We start from the raw sequence: 23,382 nt of genomic DNA on the forward strand, positions 1-23,382 counted from the left end.
AAAAGTGACTCAAGTGACAGTCAATGTTTCCTTGTTGTTTAATAACCACATTGTACTCCTACTACTGCAGGTGCAGGCCAATATCCGTTGCAATTTTTTAATATGGAATATAAACTTAATCGGACTCACTACAGACTGAGTTGGTGTTGGACAACACGTACCACACGGTCATGATGATGACCTTACTAGATTTGCACGCGGTCAGTCAGTTGGATCGGAGATGATTGATGGAATCACTGCGTTTCATGAACTGGCATAAAAGGTAAACACAACAATTCAACAAGAACCACAGCAGACCTAGGCTACATGTCCGTGTAGTGGTGGAGTAGAGTGCAGTGGTATGACTGACAGTGGCGCATTGATTTAGTCACTTGATTTGGAAAATGCTAGGTTGCTGTATATACCTTTTGTCTGGCTCTGTCAAAATGTAAGGTAAATGGAGGTTGGGTCATGGCCCGGTGCCGTGGGCCTGTTCTGTGCTGGCTCCTGTCCTGTTGTTGTTGTAGCTTAATGCTGTAAATAGAGTAGACACGAAGTATCCAAGACACCTCAGTCTGAAAGTGTTCTCTCAAGAGTCTTGCACTCCACCGTAATTTATGCTTTTTTTTTTATTCAGTTATTTTTCAATACCCCTTTTGTTTTTCCATCTACACTTACAGGCCGGCATTTACCCTGTGCTATACTGGGAGAAACAACTCACACTTACCTTACCACTCCACATCAGGCAGGCAGTGGCACACAAGATTGATGTGCGGAGTGTCCATGGAAGGGAGGACCAAGATGAATGACGAGATGCAACTCCACAATTGGACAAGGATAATACAGTAACTTTAGTATCATTCATCATTCGTCTTTTAATTGATTTGATTCCTTTTTTCTCTTCACTCATTACGACTGTGTGTTGTGTTGTTGTTTGTTTGGTAATTGATCCCTACAACTATTTTTTTGCTAGCTTTAAAAGTAAGCCCGGTAATTTGGGTCTCTCTGAGGGCATACAGGCAAGGCAAATTTCATATTAATATACTGCTGCCCTGTACTGTCTAATTGTGTAGTAGTAGTTAGTAAGTACTACTCATTAACCATCAAGTTATCTTCATCATCAAGCATGCATTTTCTTTTTCTCCCTTTATAGATTTATTGAATAATGGATCATGGTCGTCTTCCAAGATTGTGTTTTACTTTTGTTGTGTCCATGCGTACTGTTTGCCCACCCATGCTCAGTCTATGTACAAGCCAAATTTTTTTCCAAAGGGACCCACCTAATACATCATAATTAATTGCCGGCATTGATTGGATTCATCATCAACATCCTACCACACAGCAGTAAAGGTTATGAATTACGATTGTGTTAAGTGACTCACTCGAGCCAACTACAGTTTGTAACTTCTTGTACTAGGCTGTCCCCGCCACCATTATGTTTTATTTTACTTTAGCAGTTGCAATATTGTTTGTTTGACAGTCTTCTTCTGTACTGTACTTTACTTCGTTCTACTACTCCTCCCACAGTCTCTCTCAGGCAAGTGACTGTCTCTTTTTTTCTGTTTGCAAATGCTAGTGCCAGAGTCTACTACTACCACCACAACCATGGCATCTTCTCCATTCTGTTGGGAAACCATGCAGCCATCGCTGTGCCGAACGTAATCATCATCAATCACAGGTAAGATAAGTTTGGTGGGAGGTATAATGGACTAGGAGGAGAGACTGACAGTACTAGTAGGACAAATAACTCAGTGAGGGGTACCGCATCTATCTGTTTGTGTGTTACAAAATCGGCAGATATTTTAAATCAAACACTGGCTGCAGGCCTGCAGCAGCAAGGAAACCATGTGACGTAAATTCGTAAAACAGTAACCCAACCACAAAACATTAACATCATATGTTTAAGTATAAATATAATTTATTACCCCAACTAAAATAAACTATCCCACTGTGACTTGACCCACCCCTCTCCCTAACCCCAACCAATGTCCAAAACCAAAAAGTCCAAACTATGTCCATAAACCCCAACACCCAATACCCACCCACCAACAAAAGGAATTAAAAAGGGGCAATCCAACGTGGTCCTAAATTCGTAGGGCTTTGAGGTGTTTATCCACGAGGATCGTGACCCACTCCTCTAGGTGCTCCTCCAAGCGTGCCTTCTGGAGGAGCATCTGGCGGCGAAATGCCCTCCAGTTGCATCCAGGGTGGGGGGCAGCAGTGCTAGATGTTATAGAAGCGCGGCGGCGGGCGGCTGCCTGATCGCAGCGCCGTAACACTGGAGGCGGGGCCTGGCTGGGGCCCGGGGCATTGGAGGAGGCTGCAGCTGCAGCCGCCTCCTCCTCCTCTGCCTGAGCCACCAGCCGCCGGTACTCTTCACAGATCGCCTCCAGTTTCCGGTGCCGGGCCCTGGCTGCCAACTCCTTCCGTGTTGGTCTTTCTTGGGAAGTAGGATCTATATCAAGAAAGAAAAAGAATATTGTAACCAATACTCTTAGCAAAACAGTATCACAAAATTAATTCAACACATAGTGGCACAGTAGCACTAGCAAGCACAGTACATAACATTTGTGGTAACTATCTCTCCTCCCCCTTCCTCTGCCTCTAACATTTGTGGGAGTTTCAGGCATTATACTAGCACTATGGACTCCAGTACACCCCAGTCGCCTTATTCTTATCTCTAGTTTAGCGAAATTACATAACCTTGTTGTAGCCGGCATGCCAGCTCAGTCAGCTAAGCTTGCACCCAAGACAAACATACGATTCATGACGCAGACTCACGTTAGTTTTATTTACTACTACTGTCTGCAGGTGGGGAAGCTCATATTTTTCTATTACGGGTGGCACTGGCCATACTCTTTTTTGTTACATGAGGGCAATTGCTCAATTTCACTTTCACCCTGCCCTGGGTACTACAAAAAGGCAGATTATTTATCTGATCCAATGATCATTGCTTATATATGGGAACACGACATAAGGTCAGTAGCGGTCGGTGGTGGGAGTGCTGCCGGGCGGTGACGTGGGGAGGGGCAGGGTGGGTGGTAGTAAACTATGGATTACGGCCCTTTACAGGTAAGTAAACATATAAATAAATAAAACAAATTTTGTTGCGCGCACTGCATCGTATTTGGCGGTGCCGTGCGCACAATGAAATTAGTTTTATTTATTTTTATGTTTACTTACCTGTATTTGGCCATAATCCATAGTTTCCTACCCCCCACCCTGCCCCTCCCCCTCCCCACGTCACCGCCCGCCAACACTCCCACCACCGACCGCTACTGCAGAAGGTACTTTGTTTTAATTGATTGTGTAACCAACAGATAGGCCACCCTTTGCAGGCTGGCTGACACAATCGAAAATAAATTAACATAGGTAGGGTGTGGTCCTCGGAGTCGGAGGAAGGCGCTTGATATATATATATATATATATATATATATATATACACACATACATATATATATGATGTGCTTGCAAACTACTGTGAGTCAACTGTATTCTGAAAATACGATTTATATTCCCCTCCGCTTTGCTACTCTGGCGCAGTTTCTTTTACATTCTCTTCAACGTAAGACTCTGCATCCAGTGACAGTCTCCACCCATGCTGTCTATGATGAATACATCCAGGCATCCATCCATTAAAAGTAAATGTCTATCATTCATTTTTATATATCTCTTAACAAACCTTAGTTGATTTCACCAACAACCACACATGCACCCGCTCCTTTCTTGCTTGCCTTGGCTTTGAGTTTGACCCAAACACCGCTGATGATTCTTGCTATCTAATATCCACCCATACTGTGTCGACAGCCCACCCAGGCAGGCATCCTCTTTCACCGTCCACCCATCCTTCAACAACCCATGCATCTGATCTGATTCTTATCAGCCACCTATGCATGCTTCCAACGTACCTTTCTCTGCCAGTCATATTACATCTCGCCCATCCTTCCTCCTTCCACCCTTCTTTCCCTCTTTCTTCAAAACATCCATCAAGGTCATCTGATCTGACTTTTAGTCTTCTCCATGAAACCTTCACAGCTGAGCTGGAGTCAGATAGAAAAGGCCATTGGTTACTCAACTCACGCTGCTAATGTTATTGCTAATTCTAAGTAAAGGGTGTCTTCTTCAACCGTTGTATAATGTTCACAACTTAATACTTAATAAGTCTCACAGTACAGTGAGTGGAGTGAACCCCCTTCCAGCTACTAGTAATGTCAATAAGTAATGAATGTAACTTACCACCGCCCCGCCACTGCTGCTGGCTCCCCCCGCTGTAGCTCCTGCAGGTGCCGCATCTTCTCCTGCAGGTGCCGCATCTTCTCCTGCACCCTTCGGAATGGCCGCATCGCCATCGCTGCTAGCCCCGCCGGCACTGGTGGTTGGTAGTACGCCTAGAAAAAACATTACACATTATTAGATGCCTGTACACCTCCCCTATTTTATTTGTTTTCACTAGGAAGATTGAAAAAAAAGTTAATACAACATACATCATCACTAGTCCAAATCGGGTACTAGAGTAGAGTCAGTAGACAGACACTAGTAGTGTTATGGTCCCTAGGGTCATCTAGTCCTACTCTACTCTTTGGAAAGTTAGCCTGAGCCATGTAACCATTTTAGATTCATGTCTACTCTTTTGCGCATGTTACCTCGCAGCTTTTTATGCAGTAGACGCCTTTGAGGCCACATGAGTGTTGTGTACAAGTGAAGAGGTCGAAAAACAAGCCACTTTGTTATGGAGTTTGGTTAGTCCGTATTGCTTAGCCATAACATGTTACACTTTTTGGCATGACTGTGAAATGCTTGCATAATTGCATTATACTATCTAACGTGCACCATTTTTCTCATAATCGACGGAAGATTCCCTTCTACAAACCAGAGATTTGCAGAGCTTATGATGCATGTAACCAGTATTTCTATGTTCTACGGTGAGGGGTCTCCCAGAATTCACACAGATCTTTTGTCTTCTGTCATGCACTTGTAAATGTTTACTGTTTTAATCTTATGCATTGTGCTGTTGGAGCTGGCTGTAGTAATTTCATAGAACAACGTACAGAGCTTGTTATTTGAAAATAAACCTTTTGAACTTACACATAGACTCTGTGGTGTGTGTGGTGGGGTGGACTTACACAAGTGAGTGAGCGAGCGAGCGAAAGGGTGTTATGTTCTGGGTTGTGTAATCATTGGGTATCTTCGTGTGGGGTTTTGGGACATAATGAGACACTATAGCTAGTCGGTCAGGGGATTGTGGGTTCTGACTGAGGTGTGAGTAAGGTCCAACCTCCCATCACCAACATCCTATTATCTTGTGCATAGTTATGTATGTGGCTGTGCAGAATCGCCACAACAGTAGTAGTATGTACTATCCTATCAAAAATAATAGTCAAATATCTGGTTGGGCATTTTGTTGGTGAGAATTGTCAAAGCCTCAAGATTAATAAGACTATAAGAGGACAACCCAAAGGACAGGACCCAGTGGCTAGAGCTATTGGTCAATCTGAGTTTTATTCAAAAGAAAACCTTAAATAAAGAGTGGCCAACTGGACAAGCGTAGCTACAGACCTAATAGTAGTAGTACAGAGAGTCATAGCAGAGGCAGTTAGAAGGAACTTAGAGGCAGGGATAACCAGAATTTGGAAACAGATAGTCAAGGTCAAAGAGGCTTTTGAAAAAAATAGAATTAGCAATTGGAACCATAATTAATAGATCGGAAAAAATAAGGTGCAGTAAAAGTTAGGGAAATATAATTGTTAATATTAACCACTGGAGGACTTACTGGGGCCAGCAGCAGGGTCTTCGGTAGAGGAGCAGTCCTCTGGATGTCCCGCAGACTCGGACCCCGTCTTCTTGCCCCTGGGTGGTGCTGATCATGTAAGATATAATAAAGAAAGAGACAAACATTAAGGAGTGCTGTGAAACAAATAAATCATTTTTAAAAACGCTCCAAAAACATTTTAGGAAACAATTGCAATAAAATTGACCTATCTAATCAGATCGACTACTGGCTTGCGGGATTCAAGGACCGTCTACTTATTTATGAACACTAATCCAGTGTTCCATAATCATTCTGATTCCAGAATACTAACGAAGCCTAAGTACCACCTGACCTAAACCACCTATTTCAGACGGGCCAATTGTTCACTAAGTCTGCATTTCCATTTTTTTTAGCCTTCAAAAATGCATAGATGAGATGGAGGACACATGCATAAATTTGTGCATACACCAAATTGTTGGTTGGTTGCGTCTGATGTTGTTCTGCTACTGACTGACACTGCTAAGCCTAACACTCACTAAACAAAATACAAAAGGTTCTACGGAGGTCTGGGGTAAGCAGCACTCAGTGACAGAGGAGGCATCACGCAGACCGTAAAAAAATTATGAACTAATATGAACTAAACCTAGCATCCATCCACCACTATTTCACAGGAGGACAATGGAAGGACTAGAGTCTCTCTAGCAATAGCATTACCTAACTTCAGTTCTCTAAAGTAAACTTACATTAATCAGTCCAAGCTAGCGCAAAGTTTCAAACATGTAAGAGTAGCTCCGAGCACCTGTGTCCTACAATCACTTAGCTACTCACCAAGCCCCACGACCTCGACACCTAGCAGGTCCAACAGGTCCTGCTCCCGGTCCAGGATGTCTGACCACCCGTGGGCCAGCTGGTTATGGGTGTGCCGGACCCCTGAGCAGCGAAACACTGCCCGGCGCACCTTCGCCCACCGACGGTGATGCTCCTGGGTAGGGTACCCGGAGCCTGGCCTGCCGCCAAGGTCAAGGGGAGGTGGCACTGGATAAAAAAAACAAGGGCGGCCACCTCCGCCTCGCCAAAAAGCTGCCGGGCCTGCACCCCTGCAGGGCACATTCTGCCGCAAGGCAGGCGGCTCTTGGGCGCAGGCGCCTTGCCCTTGGAGCCGGTAGTGCTGCTACCCTTGGCCATGGTTCTGGGGTGTGTGAGAGGCAGAAAAGAAAAGTTAGAAGGAAAAAATAAAGTTAGGGGGAAGAAGTAGGAGCTTAAAGAAAGAAGTAATATAAAACAGTGAAAAGTAAAAAAAAAACACAGTAAAAGTAGAAATAAAATGCAAAATATAAACTTAGGGACATAGAGAGATAGATGATAAATAACAAAAAGTCAGAAAAACAGTGTAAAAAAACGAAGGATTGCAAAGATTGAGGGAGGATAGCAAAGTAGGCCCAGAACCATAGCATAGAGTGAAAAACAAGATGGCCACGCCCATCGCAACCGCTTGGGTAAGTTCGCGCGATATTTCCCCGCGAACACGCAATAATAGTCGTGAACAAGTAAAACGCGTTCCCGAACATGACATGCGCATCGAAAACACACTATACGTGACCCGGAACAGGAAATAAGGCATCGCGAGCGGGCCAATTGAAAAACAAGATGGCCGCGCCCATAGGCGACCACATGGGTAAGTTTGCGAGATACTATCCCCCCGAGCACGCAAATAGCGCCCCGAACACGCACAACACGCTCACAAACAAGAAAAACGCATCGCGAAAGTGCGCCAGGCAACTACGCACGCTTGCGTAGCTCGCGTAGTGCAATGACATCTTCGCGCAGCTTCGCGTAGCGCGACTACGCAAACTACGCCCAGGGTTAGTTAATACATTGTGGGGTAGGACTGATAACGAGTGTCCCCTTTGCCACGAGTTGGATGCCGATGTCTTATACATGACTTGGTCTTGCCTCGGGGTATCTAGCTTCTGGGGGAAGGCCACAATAGATCTGGAGCGTACCCAGACAGCGCTCCTACAGTTAGAGGTGTGCTTTTTGAGTCTGCTCTGTAGGTCGAAAGTGGGAGGGGTGGGTGCAGACGGACTCTAGCCATGCACTGGAGATCGTCAGAGGGTCTCTCCTTTGTAAGTGGGAGGTTGAGCGGTGGGCGCTGGCCGAGAAGTCTGTTCTATGCGATAAGGAAAGATGTAGCCTGCAGCCTGACCTCTTGCGGATGACTGAGCAACGATGTTGCCAGCCTTTGTAGTGCAAGAGGTGTATGACAAGGCCTGGTGGCTCTAAGCCTAGAGTTTAGATAGGTAGGGAGCTGGATACCGCTGACCCTGCCGACGAGATTTGATTGTACACACCTGTTGACTTCTATAGGTTTGTCTAAGTTTGCCTTGTTATTTTTGAATGTGTTGTTGTGCAGGACCACGTCTTGATTAATGGACACCTTTGCTTGCACATCTAATAACGGTGACATGCTGTTTTTCCTTACTGCTGAAATAATGTAAATGCCAAAAAACAAAGTAAAAAAAAATAACACATCCTTTCTGATATGCATAAACATTACTCAAGAAGCAACTTCCCAGCAAGCACAAAACGTTCACAACTAAGAATAAAATATTTCACTTACTGTTCCAGATTGAGTTTATTAAAGATTTCCACTGTGGTCTCTAGAACTTTGTCCACATAGTCAACACGATCTGGATAGCACTTCATGGCTAAATTGATCAGGGACACTTGTAATGACACTACGTCTTCTGAAGGCATATCTTGTCTAGACTGGAACGGAGAGACAAATAAGGGAATAAGTATTCCTATAAAATACTTAACAATTATCTGAAACTGGTGACACGTCAATTTACTCTGAATTTCCATTTGGGAATGAGATGAAATTACACAGAGATGGCTTTCTGCAACAACCCATGACATTTTAACAAAAAGCTCTATAAACAAAATTCTACCTTCTTTCTCAAAGGATAAAAAAAAAGTATCTAAAATTCCACATCATGTTTTTTACTGTGAAGGAATGATGAACAACTTTTCTGTAAATATGGCCCAATTTAAATGTTCAGACCAGCCTGCTGAGCCTAAGTTCAAAATGGGGCATCTTATAGCTAAGCTATAAAACAGTAACTAGATTGGTCACATCTCTATTTGGATGGTAGCCACTGTATAAAAGTGTGATGCTGTCCAACCACTTGGAAATGAACAAGTCCTTTACAGTTACAATTAGTCAATAGGCGTAGCTGTTCTGTTTTGTACATCATAACAAAAGTTTAAGTCCTGCTAGAAACTCCTTGATGAAAGTAGGATGGGTCTCTAATTCAAAAGACAGAGTCTGTGTTCACTATGGAGATTGCTACAATCTTCCAATAAGTTCATCTAAAATAGGGGGTAAAATACTATAGCCTCACATTAAACATTTAATACTTGAGGTATTCAAGGTAAAATGAGTGCTCAGAAAGTACAACAGCATCTCTTTTCAAGTCTGCATGGTTTAAATTCCTTTGAACCCTAGGTCCATCATTATCAGCAAAAAAAGATGAATACCACTCCTGCAGATGAGCAGCTTAGACAGATTGGTAGTTTTACCAAATAAAAAAACTGTAACTTAAACTTTATGAGTCAAACTAGTAAAAAACAGCAAAAGGTCCTCTTTACCAGCTAACTAGTAGATTCTAAGTCTGACTGGCTACAAGATGTCCAAACTTAGTGCACTCTCAGGCTTCATACTGGAGGACTTTGTGCTAAGGAAAGAGGTCGCCAATAGTGGAAAAAGTGTGTTTTAAGGTCCGGTAAACAGATCGCTTTAGCTGTCTTGTCAATCTCATGTACTCCAAAACCATAAATGAATGAAAATTGCATACGTAGCATATATACATATGGGGGCTTTGGATGAGCCATCTATATCTACTGTCATTCACATTTTGGTTCAGTCCACCAAAAAAAAACAACCAGGGTAGTGGGTCACTCCACTTCATCTACTAGCACATGTGCAATTCTGCCTATAAAAAAGTACACTTCAGTGCCATGGCTAGAGTGTCAATCCCTTATATTGCTGATGCTTTATTTCCTTTCCATTCTTTATCCAGATCTTTCTTATTTTAGTCATCCTTAAGTAGGTAAACTATTTTTTTCAGGTTACAGAAATTCAGATCCGAACAGAACTCTTTCTTTCTTTACACCAATTAGAATCGCATTTTCCTGTTATGTGCATTAAACCTAATTAGGATGTCTATAATAGTTGTAAGTGCAACTGCCTGCTAGGAATCACCAATCATGTTCTATTTCATTTTATGTGATTTTTCTTTAAACGTGAACTTTTTATTGCAAGCATATGACCTCCACGTTTAGGTTGCAGAATGTTTTCATTTATTGTACTTTTAATACATACGTTTCCAATAGAAATAAAAAATAATCACTGCACAAGCTTGTCAAAGTCAGACCTGGTAGCTTTGCCAATGATGGTTTGATACACAGTATTCCAGCTAACAGTAGATATTCGCATATCTATTCTCATTAACTCAGAGCAGAGTGATAAAATCACTCTGGAGCAATCCGCACAGTTTAGTAATGGCTTTTTCCACAGAGTGATTTTAACAACCTAATTCGCACAATTTGTAATGAGGGCCTGAGTGCTGAGTACAATAATGCAATACAGACGACAATGCCCCATACACCGGATGTCTAATTACTGGCTGTTCTAGGGCTTGTTGTCTTCAAGTTGGACATGCCTTAGCACAGATACAATTACTGGAATGAAACACATTCTTGTCTAGCTGTGCTATGGCATTTCTCTTTATAGGGTATTGTGAACTCTTGACTTTTGGCATGACCTCTCCTCTGCTGTTTCATGGACGGAGTTAATCATAAAAACTCTGTAAAACAATGGCAATAGAGTATTTCATACAAGCAATTCTTCATGTCACATTTATCTTCAGTGGATCCAGTATTTTTATCCTTTTGGAATCTACCAGTGTCTACTTCGCTTCAAATCCGTTTGGCAACTTTGTTGTGTCTTGTTAGTCATTAAGGTAGAGGACAAACATAGTCGCATCTACGAAATGTGTTCAAGTCAACAGGGTTTGATGTTAAATTCTAATTGCAACATTGAGTAAAAATAAAACTGTTGGGAAACCATTTCGACTTTATAACAGAGCATAAACTGGGGAGTATGCTGGGAAAGACGTATTTATCCTAGTTCCCGTGGTGAATTAGAATTGCAGAAGACATTAATCTAGGCGGAGGTTATTTGCAAACTCTGCCATATTTCATAGCATCGCCGAACTTGCACTTTGGTAAAAAATCCTTGCCTCCCTCTCATTAAAGAGACTACATGTTAGACCTTATGTTGATCACGGAACGAGCCTATCTAGCACTGAGAAACCTAACTGAATTACTTACAGCGATGCAGGTCATTAGAGACAATGACTTATAATCAATGCTCTTTCACATTTGAATCCTGATGTCTTCGCCACTATGTAAACAACAGCTGATCTCCAAATGTTGAAAAATGGAGGCACTTGGAGACAGATGTTTAATTTCCTCTAAAAATTGCAAATATTCCTTAGAAAAACAATTTCGTACCAATGAGCGTAAAAAAAACAAAAAAAATAAAAAATACACAAACACTAAAGAAAATGCAAAGGTAGTTCTAATTCTATATTGCAATTGAATGATGTACACATTTTGTCAGATTCGATTGGCTTTACATAAGAAATGCTAAAGAAGCAGCGTTTGACAAATTTCACTTTTTTTAAAGAACACTTTCATGTGCCCTCGAAAGGTGGCGATCAGCACTTTCATGATACACTGTGCAGTACCTTAATCCATTACTAGACTTTCCTTTAGCCACACATGCAGTGCCTCAGGTCGTTACTAGCGGTCCCCTGAGTAGGAGAAATGCCTGCTGCGGTACTATGCTACATGCTTCCACTATCACCTCTCAACCTCAGGATATTAGAGACTTACGAATAGAACGATTGCATTTGAATGTCTCCTTTTATTGAAAACAGAAGGGAACAATGGCAACAAATCTAAACTGTGTTTTTATTTTCAGCTTGGCAAATCACAGAGAGTGTGTGCTGTCAATATATAAATTTATATATTGACCTTTGCAAGTATAATGATTTTTTTATATGAAATAAATACATTGCGCAAAGCTCGGACAGGATGGTGCCAGTCATAGTGGTTCTGAGAAGATCATCTTTATGTGATGAAATAAGTTACCCTAGTTCCATAATCAAAGTTTTTCCTTGGTTTTTCATATTTAAAGACTGCTTTATGCTGTGACTGGTAACAGCATTCCAGGTTATAATGCATAGACATCTGGGCCACCCAACTAGAAAACAGAAGAGAGATCTAATTGGCAACTGGCCCTTATGAGATAGAGCCACTTTTATGTTTACAAAACCAATTAATTTCTTCCAAGTGGCACCCTACCTAGAGAGTAATGCAGTTTTTGGGCTGTAACTGAAAAGTACGAACACACACACACACAGGAACCCACACACACACACACACACACACACACACACACATACGAACACACACGAACACACATAATCTGGGCAACTGTACAAGGTCAGTTTGGGAAAATAATGATTAGGAATTTGTTTGAGAACGGATATATGGCAAAGCTCACATTGAAACAACTGCATCTGAAGAGCTTACTCCCCTTGATGCTGTGTGACTCAATACACATAACCCTTCCACCAAGACTGCTTTTTCTATTCCCGATTCTACTTGCCATTTTTGGCAAACAGAAAACTTATCTAAGCTCTTACTCAACAGTCTAGAATGCCACAGACAAAGATGCAAGTACCATGGACTGCTAGAAAAGAACTCGAAAATATAACCTTCAACAAGAAGAATATCTTCTCCTAAAAGAGTACAGAATGAATTAGCACCAATATTCTAGCCTTCAATGTGTGCAAACGCCTGCCTGTCTGCTCAACATTTGACTGTACCTTCACTCTGAGCTCCCACTTAGAACTTTTAGCTGGCCAAACATTTTGAAATTACCGTTCATCTGCACTTGAACGGTTTGCCATCCTTGAACGGTCAAACAATGGGGAAACGGAAAAAAAAACAATGAATGCAGATGTAGACTATATGACTAACACAAAAGAGCAAAATAGAGTGATACCTTGTTTAGGAAGATAAATTAAAGCCTTACATTCATTTTGGGAACATAAAACTCTTATAAAACACCAAATCTTTAGAACTTTAACATCCTAAAGTAAGCCAAATAAGTGATTCATCAAAAAGCGAAGCTTGTGGGTCAGAAAATAAGGACAAGAACTGCAAGGCTGAAAGGGCATAGTGGCACATCCTTAAATAAGTAGGGACTAAAACCACCACCAGAATCCAAATGTGAAGGCTACATCCTGACTAAATAAGTCTTGAATACTTGCTCTTTTTCCTTTGAAAGACAAAAATGATGGAAAAAACAGCACTGAGATGAAGAATAATAATTTCAATTACGTAGTCATTGTAATTAATGTTGTCGTCCCCGAAAGTTAAAGTGGTACAGGATTATGGGCTGAAACAAATGACAAAACATATCCAAATGCGGGGTATTATTGATGTCATGAATCGCAAAACTCTCAGAAGTGGTTAAGGTATTTAGACTAATTGGATTTAGAGGCACTATTAGCACTACTTTAAGGTACCAGGGGACTACCATCTCGACGACAGGGAAGGATTAAAATAAGTGAATGTATAAAAGTTAAAATACTGGAGTAATCTGCGGCTAGTCTCTATCAAATAAAATGTTACAAAGGTAAGTAACTTTTTAATCTAATAAAGGACCTTACAGATCCTATCTAAGAGTGTAGGGTGATCCACGGTGTCGAAGGCTGCACTAAGATCAAAGAGCGGCCCCTTGATCCAGTCTCTTTATTGCATCCTCCACTACTGCTAAAATAGCATTTTCAGTGTTGTGCTTGGGCCAAAAACCGGTTCGCGTGTGGTGCAGGAATGAATTGGCCTCGAGGAAATCAGAAAGATGCCCATTAACATATTTTTCCACCACCTTGGTTATGCTTGGGAAATAGGAGGAGAATTACCTAGGCATGTTGGGTCAAAGGTTGGGCTTTTTAGAATGGCTTAACCTTGGCGTGCTTCCATGCTTGGGGCACCAGACCCGTCTCCAAGGAAAGGTTGGCCCAACTCTAGCAGGGTGGGGAAGATGGTCTCAGCTCCAAGAGCAAGAATCATCGGAGGTGCTGGGTTGAGAGGGGATCTAAATTTCATTTTGCTAAAGAGGTCAGCAAAAGTATCTAAAGAGAGGGGGGGGAATTCCCTCAGGTAGGATGGGTTAGACTCATTGTTGCGACTGAGACAAGTGTACTTAGGATGCCTCTCCCTTCTTTGAAAGGAGGAGTAAGTCAGTGCATTACATTTATCATTGGAGGTTTCAGAAGGTGGTCCAGTGGGGTTAGGTTCCAAAAGAGTTTTGGTGATTTCAAACATCTCCCCCCTGGGTGAATTAGCAGCTTCATGTACTCTAGCTTAATAATAAGAGGCTTGTGCTGATCTAATTTCTTTGACATGGATCCTAACTGTCTCCCAATATTTTGTTTTTTGGTGCTCCCAATAATCCTTCTGCCATTCCCTTTCTGCAATCTTGCACTTTTAAGACTCTAAGATGGTGGGATGGATATCATTCTGTCCAACTGTCACAATTTAATTTTGACCAACATCCATCTTCCCAGGCCAAAAGTTTTGTTGGTGAGATAGGGCCAGGGATCATAAGATGGTCGTTCCGGAGAATGGCTATGGGATCAGAGACCTGAAGCAAAGGGAAGTTAGTAAAAATGGAGTCTAAAAAGTGCACCTTTTGATGAGTGGGGCTCTGTACATTTTGACCCAATTGTATGCAGATAAGTCTGCTAGGAAGCTAATTGCGGAGGTGTCGATGGGCTCAACAAAACAACAAAATCTATGCTTGGGTCTCCCAATGCCATAAAATTCGGCTTTGTTATTGTCAAGTTAGCAAGGACCTCCGGCCGGGGGGTTGAGGGGGGTGTGTGTGTGGGGGGGGGGGGGCAGAAAGCTAAGTCTCCTGAAAACGTGGAGTTGTGTGACAGAGATAGACAATGGATGAATTTCACAATGGGGCAGTGAGAGGATGTCCCTGCCCAGATGAGGGAGGACTCTGATGTAACTGTGAGACCTCCACCCTTTCTGTCCCCTTTATCTATATGATATGGTAATCAGGGAGAGCTGGAACAATGTCTGGTTCTGACTCTTCGTTGAGCCAGGTTTTCATGAGAAAGACAGCATCAGGCTTTGTGTCCTCTAGCAAGGAGAAGATTTCCAGCTTATGTCGAGAGAGGGAACGACAATTCAGCACAAGCATTTTCCTGCCAGCCTAAGAAGGGGGGATATGGGCTGGGAGGTTAGGGAACACGCTATAAGAACAATGCTTACAGGCTGTGATGCTCTTGGTTAAGTTCAATGAGAGGAGACATTCGTGTTTACAAGCCCCTCGAAGGTCGAGTAGATGCTGCCTGGCATAGAGCGCTATCTAAGGAAGAGGAAGGGCACGCTTCCCTACACCTGGACCTGTTTGGGCACAGAGGGGCAAAGACGGGCTTGCCTTTGGTTCTCCCCACTGCTGAAAGAGACCTTGCACCAACTCCAGATGGAGACACCATTTGTGATCCTCTAGGCATCTTCGGCTGAATTTTCCACCCTGGGGTTCAGAGAGGTCGCTAGGTGTGGAACGGCCAGTGAAATGCCCTGCTATTCCACCCATGTCCAGAGACTCCGCGCCTCTTGACAAAGGGTCCACAACCCCTGCCCGCCCTGTTTGATGCAGTACCACATGACGGTGGTGTTGTCCATGAACAATTGTACTAGGCTTACATTGATGAAGGATAGAAAGGCTTTTAATGCTAACTGGATTGCCCGGAGCTCCAAAAGGTGATGTAGTCAGGATTCCTCCGGAGACCAGAAGCCTCTGATCACCACCTCTCCCAGATGACTGCCCCATCCCAGGAGTAATACATCTGTCACCATTGTGAGATCTGGTTGGAGAAGGAGCAGGGGTCTGCCGCTAACCCAGCTGCGGTCTGTTAACCACGACTGCAGATCTTTTGCATTTGCCTTCAAGATCAGGAACATGTTGGAGAGATTCTTATGATGCTGCGCCCACTGTAACTTCAGTTCCAACTGCAGAGCATGCATGTGCCATCGGATATGTTTCACAAGTAGGATCCAGGAAGTCATGAGTCTCAACAGCCTCAATGACAGCCTCACCGAATCCAGGATAGAGGCTAAAACATTGGTATCGTAGCCTGAAAATTGTGGACTCTCAGTTCGGGGGGATAAGCCTGAAACTGCACCGTGTCCAGAACAGCTCATGTGAAAGGGAGCATCTGAGAAGAAGTCAGATTTGACTTCGCACATTGATAGCGAACCCCAACGAATGCAGGAGGTCCGCCGTAGTCTGGAGGTGGGATAAGATAGACTGGGGCAAGCCCGTCTCTAACAGTCAGTCATCGAGATAAGGGAAGACTGGCACCCCTAAACTCCGCAGATGAGCTGCAACCACCGCCATCACCTTGGTGAACCCCCGAGGGACCCCGGTAAGGCCAAAAGAGAGCCTGGCAAGCAGGTAACTCCTATGGGCAGACAGGATGGTAATGTGGAAGTATGTGTCCTGCAAGTTCAATGCTACCATCCAGTCTCCCAGGTGCAGGGTAGACAGGACTTGAGTGAGCGTCAGCATTTTGAACTTCTTCTTCTTCTTGAGGAAAAAATTAAGAGGGTGCAGGTCTAGGATAGCATGAACACCTCTGTCCTTCTTGGCGCCAGAAAGTAGTGGGAATAGCAACCATGACCCACTTCTGGTGTTGGCACTCTCTATGGCTCCCTTGGCCAAGAGAGCCATCACTTTCTGACGGAGCAAGGTAAGATGGTTCTCTGTCAGCATGTCCCAAGTAGGTGGCATGGGTGAAGAGGTAGTCACGAAGGGGAGGGTTTAGCCCTATACTGGCCAACCCATGAGTCATGTCGTATTAATATAGTTACTTAAAACCATTGCATAAGACAAACTAATAAAATCAATGCATAAGACAAACTGATCTTTAAAATCTTTACAAAGTGATCAAATGTTTTGTGAAGATACAGCAAATCTTTAAAAATATACAATATAAGCCCTCAAGTACTTAAACTGAGTCCTAGTACAAATTGTGCAACGTCAGATAGCCCTGGATGGAGAACGTCTTGGAGCTGAAATTGATTCGACATTAAAAAACAATGAAACAATGCATAAAACTGTATGCATAATACAACGTTGCTTACATTTAGGAAGTCCATAGCAGACTGACCAAGATAATAAAACAAGTAAAAGCTTTAAGTGTGTGTCAAAGACAGGGGGAGAACAGGAAGTGGGGATTGTGCAATACTAGGGGGTGGGGGGTCTCTCACTGATGTCATACCAATAAACAGGATTGGCTGCCCAAGAGATTTTTGAGTAGCTCTAGGTCGAGGTCCACATATGTGCATTGCTAATCAATTTCAAGTTCGAGACCGGTAATAAGCATTCCAGGTTTGCCGACAGGTCTCAGTGCAGGTTGGACCAACCCTACAGATGAAATATGGCTTCTGCCGTTGGCCAGGGACTGCAGAATGTTTTGAGCCGGATTTAAGTTGTTTTGATCCAGAAATCCCTAACTCGGCATTCTGGCATCTTTTTGGCCACCAATGTCACAAAGTGTACCAGTTGGCAGTTCAGCTGCAAATCCTCTGGGGAAAAACAGGCCAACACGGCCTGTCTCTGAGTCAGAATCCCTCTTTGATTGAAATTAGCTTTTAGAAGCTGCTTCCGTTCTGTTGAGAACTCTTTGAAAGTGCAAAGGAGGTGCAGCAGATCTTCCGTAGTCATGCCACATAGGCAGCAAGCTGTTTCTGCACAGTCCCTTCGCCAATGCGAGAGGTGCTGAGCGCATGGTAACAGCTTAATCGGTATTTCAGAAATTGTTCTTTAATGGTTTTTGAATAACCTAGACTGAAGTATTTTTGAGGTGCACATGCGCTATAGGTGCTCACTATCATCCAGCCATGTGCCCTCTTTGCTAGTGCGGCTTTGTCTTCAACCAGCAACAGAGATTTGACTGATTTCCACACTAGCTTTGTGAACGCAGCGTTGTTTATGGTTGATTCCCAGAGCTGAGATAGCCCTGCATTGTGCAAGCATTCGGTGAGGTAAGTCATAGCTGGTGATGAGGCTATCTGTTGCAGCTATAGCCATAGGTTTCGATTGAGGGTTTCTGGGGGAGCCTTCCGGGTTTTGTCCCAGCTGATAATGAAGGCTTCTTGCTTTGCCAAGGTCTGCCTTTGTAGTCCAAACCCCAGCCTGATCTGTGCTAGCGAGATGTAATTTGGAAGGCTGAAGAGGATTCTATACACTCTTATTATGGTGCAGTCCAAAAGTTAAGCGTCGCTGCCCCTCTGTAGTCCACTGCCATAAACTATTGTTGAGTTTGGCTTGTGTTACTCGAACTAAGGAGAGTAGTGTTGGCCCTTTCAGTTTTGAGGAGGTTTTTTAATGTGACTGTCAATGAGAGGCATTTTCTTTTGACTCCCTCTGGTAAACAGAGACCACCCTTCTTGTCTATGAATATCCCTAGGTATTTGTACTCTTTCACAGATTCAATGCCTGTTTTTCCCCAGAACCAGACCGCTGGTTTCTTGAAGCTTTTCCCAATCATCATGGTCCTTGTCTTCTCAAGATTGATGTTTAGGCCATTAGCCTCAGAGTATTTGTGTGCTGTAGTGAGGAGATGGGATAAGCTGACCTGCGTGTAACAGACCAGGACTATGTCATCCGCATAGAAAAAACTTGGCAGTGCAAAGCCTCCTAGCCGAGGGGCATGGGAATTACAAGCATTCAGTGATGGTACCAAGTCCACTAAGAAGAGATTGAATAGAGTGGGGGCCAAGACACATCCCTACTTGAGCACCTTGCTCGCAGGTATGCGTCTTGATAAGAATAAGTTGTTGCCGAGCTTTACCTGTACCCCAGTATCTGTATGGAGGGTGATTAACAGAGTCCGAGGGATCCCCCATCGTGCCAGTTTGTACCAGAGTCTGCCACGATTCACATGGTTGAAGGCGGCCTTGAAGTCAATAAAGCAGAGATGTAACAGAATTTTTGATGCTTTTGCCTTGTCAATTAGCAATTACTTAGACAAGAAATTTGATGTTGTGCGGGTGGATTTAAAAAAACCCGGTGTGGTTAAGCAGTATAACTTATCTCTCGTTGGCCGACGAAAAGAGTTCCTCAAACAATCTTCCTGCAAAGTATGTCGGCTCATTGTCTATGAAGGCAACTAGACGTTAGTTTTTTGGCAGGAGCTTATCGCCGTTTTTTAATATAAGAAAGATTATTGAGCCACTCCAGGAAGATGGAATTGTAACCGATTGCCTTATTTCAGAAAAGAGTCGCTTTAGTGCTTCTGCCCAGAATTCAACAAACACAGACAAACGCTCCGGCATTCAGAAAACAGATTTAAAACTACAGGCAGCGGATGCCTCCTATTTTTAGAACAAATTGGTTCCTTCAGAAAGCGATCTTCTATTCCATCTTTCCAGTGTCCTACACAAAGCAGTACAGCCCCGAGGAAGACCTTCCTTGAAAACGTTGTGGTCCCTACACTTGAAGGTCGAAACGCGTCGGCTCACTCTTTGGTTTAACCTTACCGTCTCAACTTTACACAATTTTCCCCTCTCTACATGCACGAGGACAAGAGCAGCAACATGATATAAGTTTTGGAGACTTTATGAATTGTCAAAATGTACCGAATTAATTGTGGTATAACCGCTCGCAATTCATTCCAATGCTATCTCTGACCCCTCCCTTTTTGGACCGCTACATTTAAACCTAATCGAGGAAACAATGATGTATGGCTTTCCCGATGTAGGATGAATATTCGTTTTTTCCAACTTTAGGACCAAAAGATGTCAAAATTCTGTGTATATTTCACTGTTTGTAATGTATTAATTATGATTTGATAATGTTTCATGCGGTGTTTTAATTTTCGTAACAATGAAAATGTTTCTTTAAAACGAAAAAAAAAAGCCAATGGTCATAAATAATTGAATAAAAAATATTAAATCTAATTTTTGGGATAAAATCTCATTGGTGATGGTAATTAGTTTTTGTATATCCAGACTCACAGTTGCAAAAAATCTTTTTGATGCAATATTGTTCCGTAGTGGAACTTAAGTGTAGACAATGCACTGTGTCTAGACTTTAAGTGAATTTATTCGTATCTATGGTCTCAGGGGCATCTCTGTCTGTGTTTGTTGTATTTTGAATTCCAGCCCCTGTTGCTCCTCAACTGAATTAGTCCCCCCCTTTTTTCCTCTGCCCAGAATTCTGCATTCTGTTTGAATAATGCCTGGGGGATCTCGTTGGGGCCCGGGGTCCCCTCCCTCCTATCTTTGGCAATTTGCCTTTTAATAACTGTGGTGTCGACTGGTGGGGATGGTTAGAGCATCATGCTTGCTTCTGTTCGAGACAAGGTCTGTGGGTATCGCGCCCTCGGCCACGCAGAGGCTGGGAAGTTTGAACGCAGTGGTGGCTAAAAGGGTATAGATGCAGCTGGAAGCCCCTTCCGTGACTACGAAAGGTGCAAAAGGCGGACTTGGGTTGGCAAGGAGCTACTGAATGGCCCAAGGACCTGGCCGTAGCCCTACTGTCCTTAAAAAGCTCCATCGCTGAGTCCACTTTGTCTCCGAAGAGACGGGAGCCATCAAAGGGCATGTCCATGAGGGATACTTGGACATCACCTGAAAAGCCAGTTATTCTCAGCCAGGGAAGGGCCATAAGGCCTTAGTCGAGGAAACCGCTCTGCTCAGCGAGTCAGTGGTATCCAGTCCATATCTCATTGTAAACTTAGCTGCATCTCTCCCGTCAGCAACAGCTTGGGAAAGTATGGTCCAGGCCTCTTTCGAAACCCTGGGCAGCACCTGCGCAACCAAATCCCATAGAGCATGGGAGTAACGGCACAAAAGGCATGCGGTGTTCAAGGACTGCAGTGCCAGACTGATAGCAGAAAACATCTTCTTGCCTAAGGTGTACAGCCTTTTCGATTCCCTATCCGGTGGGGAGGGAGGGAATGCACCAGGATTTTTACGGGAGGTGGAGGCTTGGGACCACCAAGCTCTACAGGGTAGGGTGTTGTGCAAGGAAATTAGGGTCCGTTGGAGCAGGGCGGTTGACGTGGAAATCTTCCTGTTCAAAGGAGCCACAACGCCAGACTTGGACCAAGTCCTAAGCAGGACATCTGTAAGGGCTTCATTAAATGGGGAAAACGGTTCTAAGGAGGTCACTCCTGGCTTTAGCACCTCTATCAAGACTTTCATCTTAACTGCCACTGAGGGTAGGTTACGTTCCAAGACCTCGCCGCCCTTCAAAATCATTGGAAACAACACTCCCTCCTCCGTAGCCACACTACGAGGAGAAATCATGCCACTAATTGGAGAAATGGCCAGTCCTCTGGCATCTGCCAAGTCCTCACACCAGTCCACATTGGTATCTAAGGGGTGGCATTCTTCAGGGTCCAGCGACCCCTCCAAATCCTCCATGGATCCAAGGACCCGACTGGTACCGGAGGCAGAGTTGCCGGCGTGGAACCAGTGGGGGTCCCTACCGAAATGGCAGATCCCGAAAGCTCGGCGGGAGAAATGGGCCTCTCAAATATAAGGCACTAGCCTCATAAAACTTCTAAAGTTGAGCAGGGCTTCCTCCAGGAAACTCGGGGAGAGGCAGAGTTGGCGCAGGCTGAACTGTGAACCCTGGTCTCAAATCGCTCCCCACTGGTCTTTCTGGAGACCACAGCAGATGGGGTTTAGCCGAAAACCTCTGACTTTTGTTCGACATATCCGACGACTTTGGATGTGACCAGGATCTTGCACTCTGTAACCGATCCCAGGACCTTCCTCTCGGCCGAGATTGAGAGCTCTGGGCTTCACACTTCAGGCAGCAAGGAGCTTAAGGTACCACTCCCTCAAGGTTTTAGCGTGCTAGGCACAGCAATCGGTGCAGGTCTTTGCGTCACAGTTGAGCTCTAGGCACCACAATCAAACAAGATGCAGGTTAATCACAGACATCTGTCAATGTAAGGCACCACAGGGTTTAAAGCTGACCTTCCTAGTGGACATCTCTGTCACACCAGGAGAAGAACTCCCAAAAACTTTGACAAAACGTCAAAAAAGTACAGTTAAAAAGAGACTACTAGGGTAGCTCTATCCGAATCTGCGCTGACTGGTGCGGAGAGAGAAGAACTGATGTCAGCACGCTGGGGTGGCGCCTATACATGCAGCGCGCATGTCACTTCTGGTCCAAACGACTCCGACAACACCACACCACACCAAGTCGAACGACACCACCTACCAGCAGGGGTGCTGCTCATGAAAAATTTGCGGATCCAGTCTGATGTCTGGGGATAATTCTACGGTACAGAATCTGCGGCTAGAAGTCTATATCAGATAAGGTATGCAATGAAGAACCAAAAAAAGAAATTCCAACCTCACTCAGTTTTGAAAGCCTTCTTCTACATAATAAAATAACTGTGGCTGTGATATTTAAGGCTGAACCACTATCTGTGGCCTCAGCAACAAAATGGCCTTGGGTGGCCAATAAGGGCAGAGATAAAAGACGTACTAAGATCCTTGTGAGTTAAAAAAGCTGTGCAAGTTAATAGATATTTTCCAAGGATTATGACTAATGTCAACATTCCTTAACAGAAGGCATTCCAGAGGCAAGCCCTATTTCGCCCATCTGTGCCTGGAATGTGCCCAGTGCAAGGGGCCCAGGTCCTCTCCCAACGCTACCCCACTGCGACACTCTGCACCCTCAACCCGGTCTGCCACTCCACACACAGCTGTCTTGCAGCGCCACACAACCCATAAGGAGTGTTCTCCTGTGCTTCCTGCAAATTTTCATGCTGTTACCCACATCCAATAACCACTGCACAAAACAGCCCACTCTCTCAAACTCAACCAGTCATGCAACCACTCACACAACACTGTACTCAAATACATGCTTCCCAGGAGCCAATCACTCACCAAACATGCTACAGCGATCTGGGACCTACTGCATAACAAATTCCCCGGACTTACTTTTCTCTACGGAGACCTGGATGAGCCTGCATCGGCACCTGGCATTGCCACAGCCACCACCCCCAGCTACTAGATTGTCAGGCAAGAGAATTCACAAGCCCAGAGGCGTAATCGCCATCATCCACAAGAATGCCATAAACTGCACCTCCTCCACGGAATACCTGTAGTTCAAGCTTCAAGTCACGGTCAGCTCCACCTTAAGCAGTACTCTCATCTACAGACCATCGGGACCACGCACCAACTTCACTGACACCAATATGGATTTTATTGCACTACTCACTCTTGGCGTAAGCAATTACATCCTACTCTGAGACATCGAAGACCATGCCGACCCCAACACAAAGGCACTGGAACACTTTGGAAGTTTAGGCCTGAGTGAACGAGTAAAGAGACCTACCTACATTGCCGGAAACCTAGTGGACCCTAGTTTAACCACTTTTGACAACATCAGAGTTGACAAGCCTAATCATATCCCGTAGACAGACCATGCCCTTGTCAAGTTTAGCATCCTTGCGCCCTGGTCG

General features: G+C 44.0%; 2 protein-coding genes across 2 annotated transcripts in view; both read right to left on the reverse strand.

Moving 5' to 3' along the window:
• The window catches only part of VPS35 (VPS35 retromer complex component), a 364,228-nt gene that overhangs the window by 172,844 nt on the left and 168,002 nt on the right, over nucleotides 1-23,382 (reverse strand). Inside the window, exon 10 of the mRNA XM_085638094.1 lies at nucleotides 8,349-8,497. Coding sequence (XP_085494220.1) covers nucleotides 8,349-8,497 — 149 coding nt within the window. The remainder of the gene's footprint in view (nucleotides 1-8,348; nucleotides 8,498-23,382) is intronic.
• Nucleotides 1,885-6,913, reverse strand: LOC146776094 (uncharacterized). The gene is made up of 4 exons (XM_085638985.1): nucleotides 6,880-6,913; nucleotides 5,750-5,836; nucleotides 4,216-4,367; nucleotides 1,885-2,434 (listed from the first exon to the last, which is right to left on the reverse strand). The coding sequence occupies exons 1-4, from the start codon at nucleotides 6,911-6,913 to the stop codon at nucleotides 2,210-2,212; spliced, it is 498 nt and encodes a 165-aa protein (XP_085495111.1). The 3' UTR covers nucleotides 1,885-2,209.

Source organism: Triturus cristatus, chromosome 12, assembly GCF_964204655.1.
Source record: "Triturus cristatus chromosome 12, aTriCri1.1, whole genome shotgun sequence".
NCBI lineage: Eukaryota > Metazoa > Chordata > Amphibia > Caudata > Salamandridae > Triturus > Triturus cristatus.

Bases quoted from the DNA above. Each gene is read 5' to 3' on its own strand.
- LOC146776094 (XM_085638985.1), bottom strand. From the start codon at position 6,913: ATGGCCAAGGGTAGCAGCACTACCGGCTCCAAGG. The intron at 5,837-6,879 runs GCAAGGCGCCTG...TTACATGATCAG, and splicing joins CAGCACTACCGGCTCCAAGG to CACCACCCAGGGGCAAGAAG. The intron at 4,368-5,749 runs GTAAGTCCTCCA...TGTTTTTTCTAG, and splicing joins AGACCCTGCTGCTGGCCCCA to GCGTACTACCAACCACCAGT.